Genomic DNA, 12556 nt, shown 5'->3' on the forward strand with positions numbered 1-12556 from the left:
TCAAGTCTTGATTCAATAGATGTGGCAGTAATCAGGCCTGGGTGTAGGTGGTAAAACTGACGGTCAGTTCATTGACGGGTTAATTCATTATTTAATTTGTGATTTAAAATACGGGAAGAAATTAAGCATCAGATTAACTAACCTGAGAAAAAGGCTAATGAGATTTAAGATCTTTATTAATATTTTGTTTTCCTTCTTATAGAGGCATACTTATTTGGTGCAAGTCCATTCAAGGACGGTATTAATATATAAACAAAAGTTTATATTAAGTTTATTTTGATCTCTTAAAGAATGCTAAAAAAAAAAAACCAAACAAACCAACAACTAACAAACCCAAAAGCTGTATTTTACGATTTTCACAATGTTAACGCTTTTTAATTTCTGTGGTGCCTTTGTTGTTTCAACATAAACTTACGGTCGGTGAGCGATGCTTGGCTTCCAGTCATGTCAAGGATTTAAAATTTGTACATTTGTAAGCTAAGACAAAGACGACATAAACAGTAAAAAAAAAAAAGCACATGCAAACTAATATAAACAGAAGGCATCCGCATTAAATGTAGCCGTAATTTAAACGGAGATGAAAGCTCGTTTGGTAGATTTCCAATCTTTTAATGGGCGTGAACGCACCGCTTCCCATTGACCGGGCATCCCTTCCGGTATATGAGGTCAACTTTTCCCTAGATCCGCCATTTCAGCCTTGGAGTTTCTTGTTGCACGATAGTTATGATTTTTTTAGTTATTTTAAACAACAAAAAGTAGATAATTTGGATTTGTGGTGCAGAATTCGTTCCACCGAAATAAACCCCTTGATATTACGCTTAGACGTTACGAAAATCGTGCCGTTGTGACGTTTTTCCAGCGGGAGTGTTAGTCAACCAAAGTTTTTGTATGAGTTGCGGATAGGGAGAGGCGACGGGGAAAGGCCTCAAGCCTTGGAAGGGATTTCACAGCCATGGCCGGTAATTTTGATGCCGAAGACCGTGCAAGCTGGTATTGGGGGAGACTGAGCCGCCAGGAGGCGGTTTCTCTTTTACAGGGACAGAGACATGGTGTTTTCCTCGTGAGGGACTCGATAACCATCCCCGGAGACTACGTGCTCTCCGTGTCGGAGAACTCCAGAGTGTCCCATTATATCATCAACAGTATCAGCAACAACAGACAATCTGGATCAGGTAACGTTGGTCTACTTCTCACTTTAACTGAACTTGACCCTCTTCGTGTTCCCTTGGCTCTAACATAAGGAGTACTTTCATTTTAAACCTGCTTTGCTAGGATTTAGCTCACTCGCTCTTCAAGCAGCGCCAGACTCCCTTTCGGAATTGTCTAATTGATCAAGACAGTAGTAGATCCACAAATATATCCTGGTTTTACCAAATAAATTTACAACCTTTTCGCGTTTTGGAGGCTTCTTTTTTAAGTCGGCGTATTTGTAATAACAAAAATCACCACTCTGTTCAACAAAACGTTATACATGTGGTTTACACACCTCTCTACCGCCCACTCGATCCCCAAGCCACGCCAGACTCCCCTTAGGAATTGTCCAATTTAAAAAAAATCAGAGTAACTCCACAAGCACTCAAATCTTACCATTAGAGATTTACACATTTATTTATTTTAGTGTTTTTGAAGCTCAGTTTTAAAATCATTATTCATATAATAATGACATCTTGGATGCAAAACAAAACTTTGTAGGTATGCTGTACACACCTCTTTCCGCAAACCAGCCAGACTACCTTTAGGAATTGTCCTATTTAACAAGATTTTACTAAATCCAAAATGTTTTCCCCTATTTACCCTATAAATCTACATCTTTCTGGGTTTTTAAAACTATTTTAAAAAGTCGGCATGTATGTAATAAATCTCCACTATCCGCCCACAAACTCCTCAAGCAACATTTAACTCCTTTCTGGAATTGTCTAATTAACATTACTTCCCTAAAGCCACTAACATATATGTACAGTAACATGTAGGTTTATAACTTTCCATGATTATTAAAGCTGTCTTTTAAAACTGGTATATAGTTTTACTAAGTTCTGTGAGTCAGTGTTGCTTTTAATTGAAAAATGAAGGTGAGTAGTTTTATTGAATCTAATCCCCATGTGCGGTTGATGGAGGTTTCTTTAAAGGATAGTAAACAACCGCATTTTAGTCATTCAGCCACTGTTTTTGTTAAGGGTAATATATTTTTTGGCAGTGTTTTGTCCCTGTTTAGCAGCAGGACTACCCTTCAGCAGGTAAAGAGGTAAGGTGAGCTGGTGTGAGCAGCTGTTATTACTGCTGCTGCTGTTGCTGCTGCTGCAGAGGTTGAATGAACTGGGGAAGTTCCGCTGTCACAACGGGGGGATGACTGGTCAGATTGGTGCTTCAGGAATGTCTGTGATCAAGCCCTATTGCACACACACACCCGTACTTGCAGGTTTTGCCGTTGTGCTTGAGGCTCTTAATGGCTGTTGCACAATCCTCGTCCTTTCTGAACTTCCCTGTGTCTTGTTTCCCAGTAGTAAATCAGGGGATGGCCTCATAGACGGTAAAAGAGACTGTACGCAAAATGATTCACCTCATAGTTGTCACATTTATTTTGAAATGACCAACAAGTGCTTAATTCAGCTGTGGTGCTGTTTGAGTCAGGACAGTTGAACTCAAAGTGACACAGTGTCATAATTGAGTCATTCCTGAATCCACGCCCTGCAGAAACTTGCTCTGCTCCTCTTCTCTTCTGTTGTTTATCTGGCTGTACCAAGCCCTCGTGGAAATTAGTAAATCAGTGAGAAGTAGGCTAGATACTGTTTGCCTTTATTGATGCATTGCCAATTTTATTATCCCTCAAAAATCAATCTGCTCAGGTCTAATGTGTCAGTTTGTTACATGACAAATTTTCCCACAGGCACCAACAGCACAACCACAGTGGACAGCTCCACTTCAGTGGGTGTTTCTCTAACACCACCAAGTTTGTACTTGTGTGCTTGCTCAGTACACTATTTGGCAAATGTACTTGAGAATTCAGACTACTGAGGATGGGAGGGAAGGGCACCGGACAGTCATTCTGCAGTTACGATCACAATACAGTATCATCACTGTTAATGTTGCATGTCGATCTAAAGGAACCTACCTGCCTTTGGTCTTATTCATATCTGTTATTAGTTGTCTTCTAATATCAAGAGATTTATATAACTGCTTATTAAGTTATATTAGGTAACATTGATCACATGACTCTTTGCACACTTTCATTTTCTCTTTCATCTCTTTCACTAAAATGGTTATGTGTGCACAGCTTAACGTGTTTATTAAAGAAAAAACAAACAGGCTAGGTGGCAAAATTATTATTATTTTATTATGAAATAGGGGTTTGTCCTAATTTTTTTTTATTTTTCAGCAAGCTAATAAAGTCTCATTTCTTCCACCAGGATTGGCTCCTTCTCGGTTTCGGATTGGGGATCAGGAGTTTGATGGGCTGCCGGCTCTGCTGGAGTTCTACAAGATCCACTACCTGGACACCACAACGCTCATAGAGCCTGTGAACAGAGGCAGGCAGTCAGGCCTCATCAGCCCCCCCGCTGTCGGACCTCCCCAGCAGACCGAGGAAGGCGAGTATGTCCGGGCACTGTTTGACTTCCCTGGCAACGACTATGAGGACCTCCCCTTCCGCAGGGGGGACATCTTGCGCGTGCTGGAGAAACCAGAGGAGCAGTGGTGGCACGCCAAGAACCAGGAGGGCCGAGTCGGGATGATCCCTGTGCCTTATGTGGAAAGGTTCCGACCCTCTTCGCCCACTGCAGCCAGTCTTAGTCCGGTACCCGCAGGGACCGGACAAGGCGGCCATGTTGGCGGGGTAATGGGCAGCACAGATGGAACAGGTTCTCCTCAGGCCACCGCTCTGGGGGAACCAGGCCCGTATGCTCAGCCTGTGGTCAACACTCAGCTCCCAAACCTACAGAACGGGCCGGTGTATGCCCGGGCAATTCAGAAGCGGGTGCCCAACGCTTACGACAAGACGGCGCTGGCTCTGGAGGTACTAATCTTATCACCAGTTACTTTCCTCTTGTTTATTGTGAATCACTCTCCCCCCCTTATTTTCCACTTTCAAAAGGGTCCGAGCCGAGGCGGCGTAGATTGTCCCGATTGTTATAATGGCTTACTCATGCATGTGAGCACGCACACTGTGTCTTTACAAATGCAGGCTGACAGCGAGCATGAGGACATTCAGAGTGGAGACATAGATCCTTTACAGTGGCCTCTCTTCATGCACACACTGCAGCCCAATGGGTTAATGTGAAAGTTGCATTGAACATTCATTACCACTGAGGTCCAGTGGAGCACAACGCTTTTAAGTTGCTTTGTGGTGATGTACTGAATAGTACATTCTACAGTAATCTGGACTCCGTGTCTCCACATTGCACACGTTTGCCGTTTGGCCAACTAAACTTTTAGCTTTTCCATTTATTTTTTTTTTCAGCTCTGATATCAGGGTTGGGTGATTTGCTCCATAGTCCAGTCATCCTGTTACCTGTGTTGGATTGCTAATTGTCAACAGCATCCGTGCTAGGCGGCAGAGGTTATCCACCCTCCATAATGCGCAGTGTTTGGCCCAAACATGCTTATCTACCTTCCTCGCATAGGTGTACTGTATGGCCAGTTTGGGTTGTTTTCTTATGTGTAGATCCCACCTGTCTCTCACACACAGCTCAGTTTTTCACTGACAAGTATACCTGGTGGGGAAGAGTCAAGGAGAAGATATAGGAGAGCATCTCCAGCTTAAACGAGTCCAACAGTCAGAAATATCCTGCTGTTTTCTCTCATTTGATGATGATGGATGGTGTTTCTGCAGGTGTGAACCTGTGTGTGCACGCCCAGACACGTCTGTGTTGGAAATGGTCGTTGTATATGGAGATGCAATGTGAAACTGTAGTGAAGCACATCGCCGTGCATGTTGACCATAATCGGCGTTGTCCGTCGACGGAACCGTAGTTGATGTGCTCCATTGAGCTGTAGCAGTGGGTTACAATCTGATTACATTAGTCTGTGATTCGGAATATGAACAGTTTATTCAGTTTAATGAAATTACAGCTAGTTAAACAGCAATACTGTAACCGCCGGACAGTAAAAGTATTTCCAGGATTTCTTTTTATATGCAGGAGAAAAGATGTGAAGCTTCTGAGGAGTGATTCTGATTTATAGCACGAAGCTGCAAGAATGTGACAGTAAGGCTACGTTCACACTGCAGGCGAAAGCGCATCAAATCCGATTTTTTTTTTGACCCTATGCGACCCATATCCGATCATGGTATGACAGCGTGAACGGCACAAATCCGATATTTTCACATCCGATCTGGGTCACTTTCGTATGTGGTACTGAATCCGATACATATCCGATGTTTTAGAAAGAGACTGCTGTTTGAACGGTGAAGTCGCATTAAATCAGTCTTTTACGTCACTGACACAAGACAGATGCCAATTATCCAGAAGACCGAGAAGACATCGTGAACGCTTCCTGGCCATCAAGTGTAGATGTCAGTGAAACTGTTGGGGAGACAACGTGAACATTTTATTTGTACTGTATAATCTGCAGATTCTGACAGAAATCTGCAACTATCCTTTGAAGCACCGCTCCTCTCTAAAACAGCAATAAGGATAATTATTAGGTTATCTACATTATTATGTAAATGACAAAATAACTTAAAGCAAAAATTGGGAAACATAAAGTCCGAAGTCTTTATATTAATGGCCATCAGTCAAACAATACTGTTTGGTCTGGGTCTAAACAGAGCGCGTTGTGTGTGACGTCTTCTTTTGCGCATGCGGGCTGCTTTTAACGTTCACACTAGAGCGCGTTTGCTGTCGCATTTTTTTTTGTAGTGTGAACGAGCAGACAAAAAAATCGGATTTGATCAAAAAATTGGAATTGAGCTTTAAGACCTGCAGTGTGAACGTAGCCTTAAGTGCAAACTGCTCTGGCCAGAAACAACAACCCACCACAGCGAGCATGATGGCAGGTCTGCAAAGCCAAATGCTGTGACGACCTGATAACGTCCTTTAATCTAAGGCAGGGCCGGTAACTGGATTTTAATTTCATTACGATTGTTTCCAGCAATTATGGAACTAAAAAACAAACAAACAAACAGGGATTTAAAACTATGACTCTTTCTGCATTTATTTTCCTTACAATGCTTCTGATTTCTTGTTTGCGTGTGGTATTAATGCCTTTTGGCTTTGCAGCGCTGCGTTTTCAGTCATTTGTAAATGCTGAGTGCGAGCCAAGACCATACAGACCTACTATATATAGGAGGTAACACTCACAGGTTTTCTGTAAGTAAAACCTGAGGAAGGTTTATTAAGAGCCGCCTCTGTTTCCGGATCACTGAGGATCTCTCCCTCTGTCTGTGTTTGGCAGCTTGTGGCCGTTGGTAGTTTGCTTTGATTTGCTGTGCAGGTTTCCCGAGGCGTGCAAGCTCATCCCCACCCAGGCCTCTGTTCTCTGGCGATTTCCCTTGAGACTCTGGCTTTATGGTGAAAAACACTCATTAGTCTGGACCCGAAACTCCTCAGTGGGTGACTTTGTGTCCCTCACCACCCAAACGAAAGATCTTCTGCGTGTCCTCATTACTCTGACAGTAATATGAAAGGTTTAGTGTTACACTGTAAACTGGGAAGTTCACAGGATGGAATAAGCAGTGTAAGAATTTACTTTCTACAAGGAGTAAATAAGTAATTTGTGAGTGTTTAAAAGGTAAAAACTTACATGTTTGGTAACAGCCCCAACACTGGCTGGAACTGATTTAACAGGAAAAAAAAATTAACAGTAATGATGCGTAGTTCCAAAAGAAAGAAAAAAGACAGCTAAAGTAAATTTAATCTGCTTGGCGCATCCAGTCTTTGGATGAACTGCTGTCAGCAGAGCCCCCTGCTTAAAATCCACTGTTTATTTGACTCTCATCGGTAAGGACAGAAGCCACTGCAGTGTTTGAATTATCACAAGTGGAAGATGGTGTGAGGTAAAGCAGACGAGATGACATTGCACTGTTTTATAAATGTCTGCTGTTATTAAAGTGGTTGGCAGAAATTTTGCAGCCAGTGTCCAAATATAGACTATTTGTGCATTTAATAAAGACTGAGGCTGGATTATTGGGGTGATACTAATTTCTAAGGAGTAAAAAGAAAACCTTTTATTAATGTATTAGCTGATATTGAATTAACTTTCATAGTATTTTGAAGGCCAATATACCCAAATCTATATCTAATTTATGAAAAATGTGAATTGCATCTGGTGTCCATTTCCAGCTTCTGTGTCCACTAAAATGACCTTCATGGGATAAATATGTCACTCACACTAGGAAGGAAAAATTCAGCCAAACACGAACACAGCATCTCGTTGAGTAAATGAAGCGGATCAAACGGGCCGGATCTGATTATCAGATGAAAGCTGACGAATGTGGAAGTCCTGTAATTTGGCCTGTATGGTTTCTCTGCTCTACAGCTGTAAAATGAAGATGGGTCAATCAATGTCACATCAATGCATTTCTTTCTGCGGGCTTTGATAGAAATCAGACGCTGAGCTTGTATTGATAACTTTGACTTGCATGTGTCACAGTTTATTTAGAGCGTGAAGAGGACGTGTAAGGATTGCAGAATATGCCTGACTTTTCTTTTTATTATTTAACAGGTGGGGGACACCGTAAAAGTGACCAAGATCAACGTGAACGGCCAATGGGAGGGTGAATGCAAAGGCAAACGAGGCCACTTTCCTTTCACCCACGTTCGGTTGTTGGAACAGTACTATCCAGACGACGAGAGCTGAGAAGCGCAGGCTCCCGTCACCTCCAGCACATCCCCTCGCTTTCAGTTTCGTCATGCTGGAATAGAAGATTTCTGCAAGCACACACTATATGAAACTCTGAGCTAAACTGGTCAGTGTTTCCTGCCCACCCCAACATGTGATGTGTTGGCTGATCTTGTCTAATGTCTTTTTGATGAACCCCAGTCATATTAAGAGTTCACCCTGTGGTTGGACTGATATCGGTTTGCCTGCATTGTGAAACACCACTGCTGGCTTGCCCTTCATCTGCAGACACACTGAAGTACATGGCAGCATGTATTGGTTCATCCAGGATGACACTGGAAGGTCCGTTAACGGTTTGACGAGAAAGGCCTTTATTTAACCCTTTTGAGGCGACCAAGAAACAAACAAGTCAAGAACTTGCTAAACTTTTTTGTATAATCATAGTTTAAAAGATATAAGAACAATAGGATTTTGCTTTAGCGTGCTTACACACCTAAAGTTTTCACTCAGGTTGGGGGAAACATGGGGTTTTTATCTTAACCAAAACCTGCAGTCGTACTCAGGTGCAGGTTTTCCAATTTAAAGTAACTAATATTTAATTTTAATACAAATCCAAAAGTTAAACCACTGTTTAAATCCATGTGATCAGATAAACTGTCACAGTAATGTCCCGATCAATCTTTGTATCCAATCTCTATAATTATGCAAGAATGGGGTAGCCAAAGTAGTTGGTATGAGTGAGTTTGTTGTGCTTATGCAACAGTTTTTCCTTAAAACGTAAACTTTTTAATCGTTTTTAATCTTATTTTCACCCGTTGGGCACAGTTTATATAATATCAGGCCCAGCCAATAACCTTAACACATTTCTTTATTAGACTAGCTAATGATGACGTCTGCCTGTAACCACAGCTGTTACTGTCAAGTCCACATCTTTTTAACACAGAGCCCCCAAAGTCCACTAATGTGAGGTTTGTCTTTTTGAGCAAGGACGTATCTTCACTCTGGTGGACTTCAGCTCTGTGTACTTGTAGTAAATTTGTGTAAACTGGTAATGTCAGAGCCAAAATACAGGTATCAAAGCCCCCCCCCCCCTTCGCTCAGAGGGCGTTGATGCTACACAAGTGTACTGATTCTGAGCATGTTGATCAAACACAGCTAAACCTGTTAATACCTCCTATTTAACAGAGGTATTAAATAGAAAACGTATTAAAGACGGCACAGGTGACCGATATCAGTCAAACCCCGGTTTACATGCTTCCATCCCAGTATTGAAATCATCACATCACACAGCAGAGTCATCCTCCTCCTCCTCCTCTCCGTTGTATCCGTGCATCTCCAGCCACTACCTTTCACTGACACCTGCAGGAGGGAAATGGAGATAAAACGGGAGATAAAACACTGCGGCTCTCACAGATGTGTGTGTCTGTGAGAGATTTTTTTTGTTTGCTTGTGCTAGACTGTGAACCTCAGAGTGAAACCAACAAAGACTTTACCTGATGACTGTCCTGTGGAGACAGCGTCACCACTTTACCACACCCTACACTACAAACCAAGTCCTCTTTTTTTTTTTTTTGTTGTTGATGTTGATGTACAAAAAGTGGAAAATAATATTATAGAATTAACTCTATATACATGCACACCTTACATGCTAAATACTGTAAACGTTTCCCCTCTTTATGCTGATTTTCTCTTACTTTTTATGGCCAGAGAGTGTACACCTTTTTTTTTTATTTTTCTCTTTTAAGACGCAGAAATGCGAAAGAACAAAACGAGCACCCTGTCACAGAGGAAGGAACAATCCCGTGAGGCTGCTTTATTAAAGGATGCAAGGAGAAAGGTTGAGGGATTTTATTTTTGTCATCCTGGTGGGCTGATACGACAGTCATTCGGAGACGCTTTTAAGATAAAATCCACCACCAAAAAAAAGTATTACTGCTAAAACGGACATGTTTTTTCATGTTGTTTCTCGTGCCATAAGGGTGCCATGGATGGCATTTGCTGTAACTTTGTTTGTCATCTTGAGCACACAAAGCTTTTATAAACATTCACAGTCCTGCTGGCACCGTGGCATTATAAATAGAAACCTGAAACTCATCTGTTACTAAGGACATGTTTGTTCTCAGAAACGAGGAGAGGAATCAGCAACTTGGGATTATTTTTTTTTTTGTAAATTTTGTCGTTAGTACAGACTTGACAATGGTTGTGAAATGTGGTGAGTGGCATTGAAACTGATAAAACACTGTGTGTGTGTGTGAGTGTGTGAGGGAGGGGGGAAGAGTCTTAAATTGGGGGTGTGATTGGTTGCACCCTGTATTTTTACCAGGTCAGAAACTCATTTATCATCTTTGTCAGGATGCATTCAAAGATTGAGTTGCTGGCAGTGCTTACTGAAACAGGAACCCCTGCTGCACATAGATTTTTTTTGTTTTGTTTTGTTTTTCTTGGTCACGAGGGAGGGTCCGCATCCTCCGCGGACCTGCCTTATATTTGTTCTTGGAAAAGATGAGAAGTTAAATTGGGAAGTGACTGGCTTGAAGTTGAAGTCTCGAGGACACACCCAGAATTGCATGTTATTTTTCTGGTTCTCCAAAATTAAGAAGTTCAGACCTGCCCTGGAGCTAAAGCGATAAATGATGCCTACGTGTCCCTCCTATGGTTATTAGGGGACGGAGGATGAGAAGATGTTCACCTCACACCTCGCAGTACAGATCTGGGGTTCTCAAACTCTGTGGGAGGGGAGAAGTTAACACCCCACAGTTTGAATTTGTCAGTAATGTGGAAGAGTGGTCCAAAAAAGAATTTTTATCTCAATGGAGATGGTCCAGTGCAACTAACAGATTCCCTAAAATACACAAAGAAGTATTTTTCACCTTGTTGCCCACACCTGTGCAGTTTGAGAACCACTTATGTCGACCCCAGTGTTAGCGACGCCTGCCTTCTCTCAGATATTATGGAACTAAACTCGCCACGTCGCTCTCAGAGCATCCAAAAACACACGTGCAGATGTTCCAGTGTCAGGGTAGTGTGCTCGATGTGGAAACAGTAACTGTTACACTTTCACCTGTGAATAAACCTCTTCCTACATAAATGCATTCCCCCAGAAGGTAACTGCCCCCTACCGTCCAAATGTGTGCAGTAAGGGGGGGGGGCAAAAGAAATGCTTAAAAAAATAAAGAAACGCTGACCTTAAATTTGGGGAAATGAGGGGACAGATCAGTTGAGTAATTGGAGGTAAACATTTGTCAGCTTTTTTTTTTTTTTTTTTCTCTTTTCCCTTTCACTCTTTTTTTGTGTGTAACTGTATGACAGCAGTATCTGTAAGCTAGTTACTTGCATACCTATCTTAAAGGTTGTAACTTGTCAGATTTTTAATATTTTTTTTCGTTAGTTTAGTAGCTAGTAGCCAGAAAGGGTTTGTTTATTTCACTTTAGTTTTGAAAGTATTTAGTTAGTTTGGTTTTTATTGGTTTCACGGGTAGTTTTAGTCATTAGTCTTTAACTGGCTGTCTTAATCTTTAATTTATTATTATACTGGGGTGTGGTTAATGTTGAGAAATATGACCAAATAGAGCAAAAATGAAATCTTCTCTATGTTAGTTATTGTTTGCTTTATTTTTTCTTATTGTATTTCACACACACTTTTTTTTTTTTTTTTTAAAATAAGAAACCAAAAAAGAAAAAAAACTTTCACCACTTCCTTCTGCACAGGCTTGTGTGGTTGGGCAGAAAGGAAAAAGTAGTGCCCTACATGAAGCTTCTCACAACAATTTGTTGGGGATTTATTTGTTTTATTTTATTTTCTGTGTGTGTGTGTGGTTAACAAATGATTATGATTCTTGGAAGGAGATGTCGCTATGTGCTTTTCATATGAATTTCTGTGCGCTTGGAGCTTCACAGGGCGAGTCCAGTTTAGTTTCTATTCAAGAGAAGGCAGACGTCTCCAAAACATGATGCAAGAAGGTGAATCAGAACTTTAAAAATACCGGTAATAAATCTATAATAATGATGCCATCACAGGCACGTTTAGTGATAAAACCTACGGGGGTCCTTAAAGTGCTTTAAATGATCGCAGCTGTGTGTTGGTGGGGAGGTTAGACACAATTTTCAAACACATTTAAGAGTGCAGAAGCTGTGTTGAGTTTACATTGTGTGTAATTTTCCTTCATATTTCTTTTGTTGAGATTCAGATTTATGGAAAATATTTTTGTACACCATTAATGTCATGTTTTATAACCGTATACAGTATGTACAGCCCCGTTTGTGCTGCATTAATAAATCCATGCAATATTTCCACGTCCCAAAGGAGACATTTTTGAGTGCTTTGTGTGGAACGTGACACAAATGAAACTTGCTGCTGCTGTCTTGGTGATTGTGGGGTGAAATGGAAAGCTTCTTTTAAAAACAAATATAAAATCTGGTGTGAAATGGTGATTTTTATTTTTCAAACGGTCGTTTGTGATTCCTTTTCTGGTTTACTGCTGATTTTTTGGGATGTTCACCTCACTGTTACTCAGTTCTGCCACATTAGTTAAAGACCGATCACTTACAAACATGCACCTTATCTAGTGGTGATTTCAGAACAAGCAAAAATTGTATTTCTTTTCAGGAGATTGTACAATGAGTCAAAATCTTTTATTTTGAAGTCAAAATTAGCTTTTTATCTTCTGTAGTGTGTAATCTATCAATGTATCCTAGTCAATAAATGTACACCTAATTGTCAGGGTGCACTTTATCGGTGTGTGAAATTATTCCGTTTATCTACATTCAGGGTTTATAAATGCTA

At 41.0% G+C, this 12556-nt stretch overlaps 1 protein-coding gene across 1 annotated transcript; it reads left to right on the plus strand.

Moving 5' to 3' along the window:
- The first annotated feature begins 585 nt into the window (after positions 1-585).
- LOC120733918 (adapter molecule crk-like) lies at positions 586-12505 on the plus strand. The gene is made up of 3 exons (XM_040032439.1): positions 586-1172; positions 3405-4009; positions 7657-12505. The coding sequence occupies exons 1-3, from the start codon at positions 953-955 to the stop codon at positions 7789-7791; spliced, it is 960 nt and encodes a 319-aa protein (XP_039888373.1). The 5' UTR covers positions 586-952; the 3' UTR covers positions 7792-12505.
- Positions 12506-12556: the final 51 nt, after the last annotated feature.

The sequence above is a fragment of the Simochromis diagramma genome, unplaced genomic scaffold (genome assembly GCF_900408965.1).
Source record: "Simochromis diagramma unplaced genomic scaffold, fSimDia1.1 OVJJ01000216.1, whole genome shotgun sequence".
In the NCBI taxonomy this organism is placed as follows: domain Eukaryota; kingdom Metazoa; phylum Chordata; class Actinopteri; order Cichliformes; family Cichlidae; genus Simochromis; species Simochromis diagramma.

Coding starts and splice junctions, on each gene's coding strand:
- LOC120733918 (XM_040032439.1), top strand. CDS start 953: ATGGCCGGTAATTTTGATGCCGAAGACCGTGCAAGCTGGTATTGGGGG. Junction 1,173..3,404: donor CAACAGACAATCTGGATCAG/GTAACGTTGGTC, acceptor TTCTTCCACCAG/GATTGGCTCCTTCTCGGTTT. Junction 4,010..7,656: donor AGACGGCGCTGGCTCTGGAG/GTACTAATCTTA, acceptor ATTATTTAACAG/GTGGGGGACACCGTAAAAGT.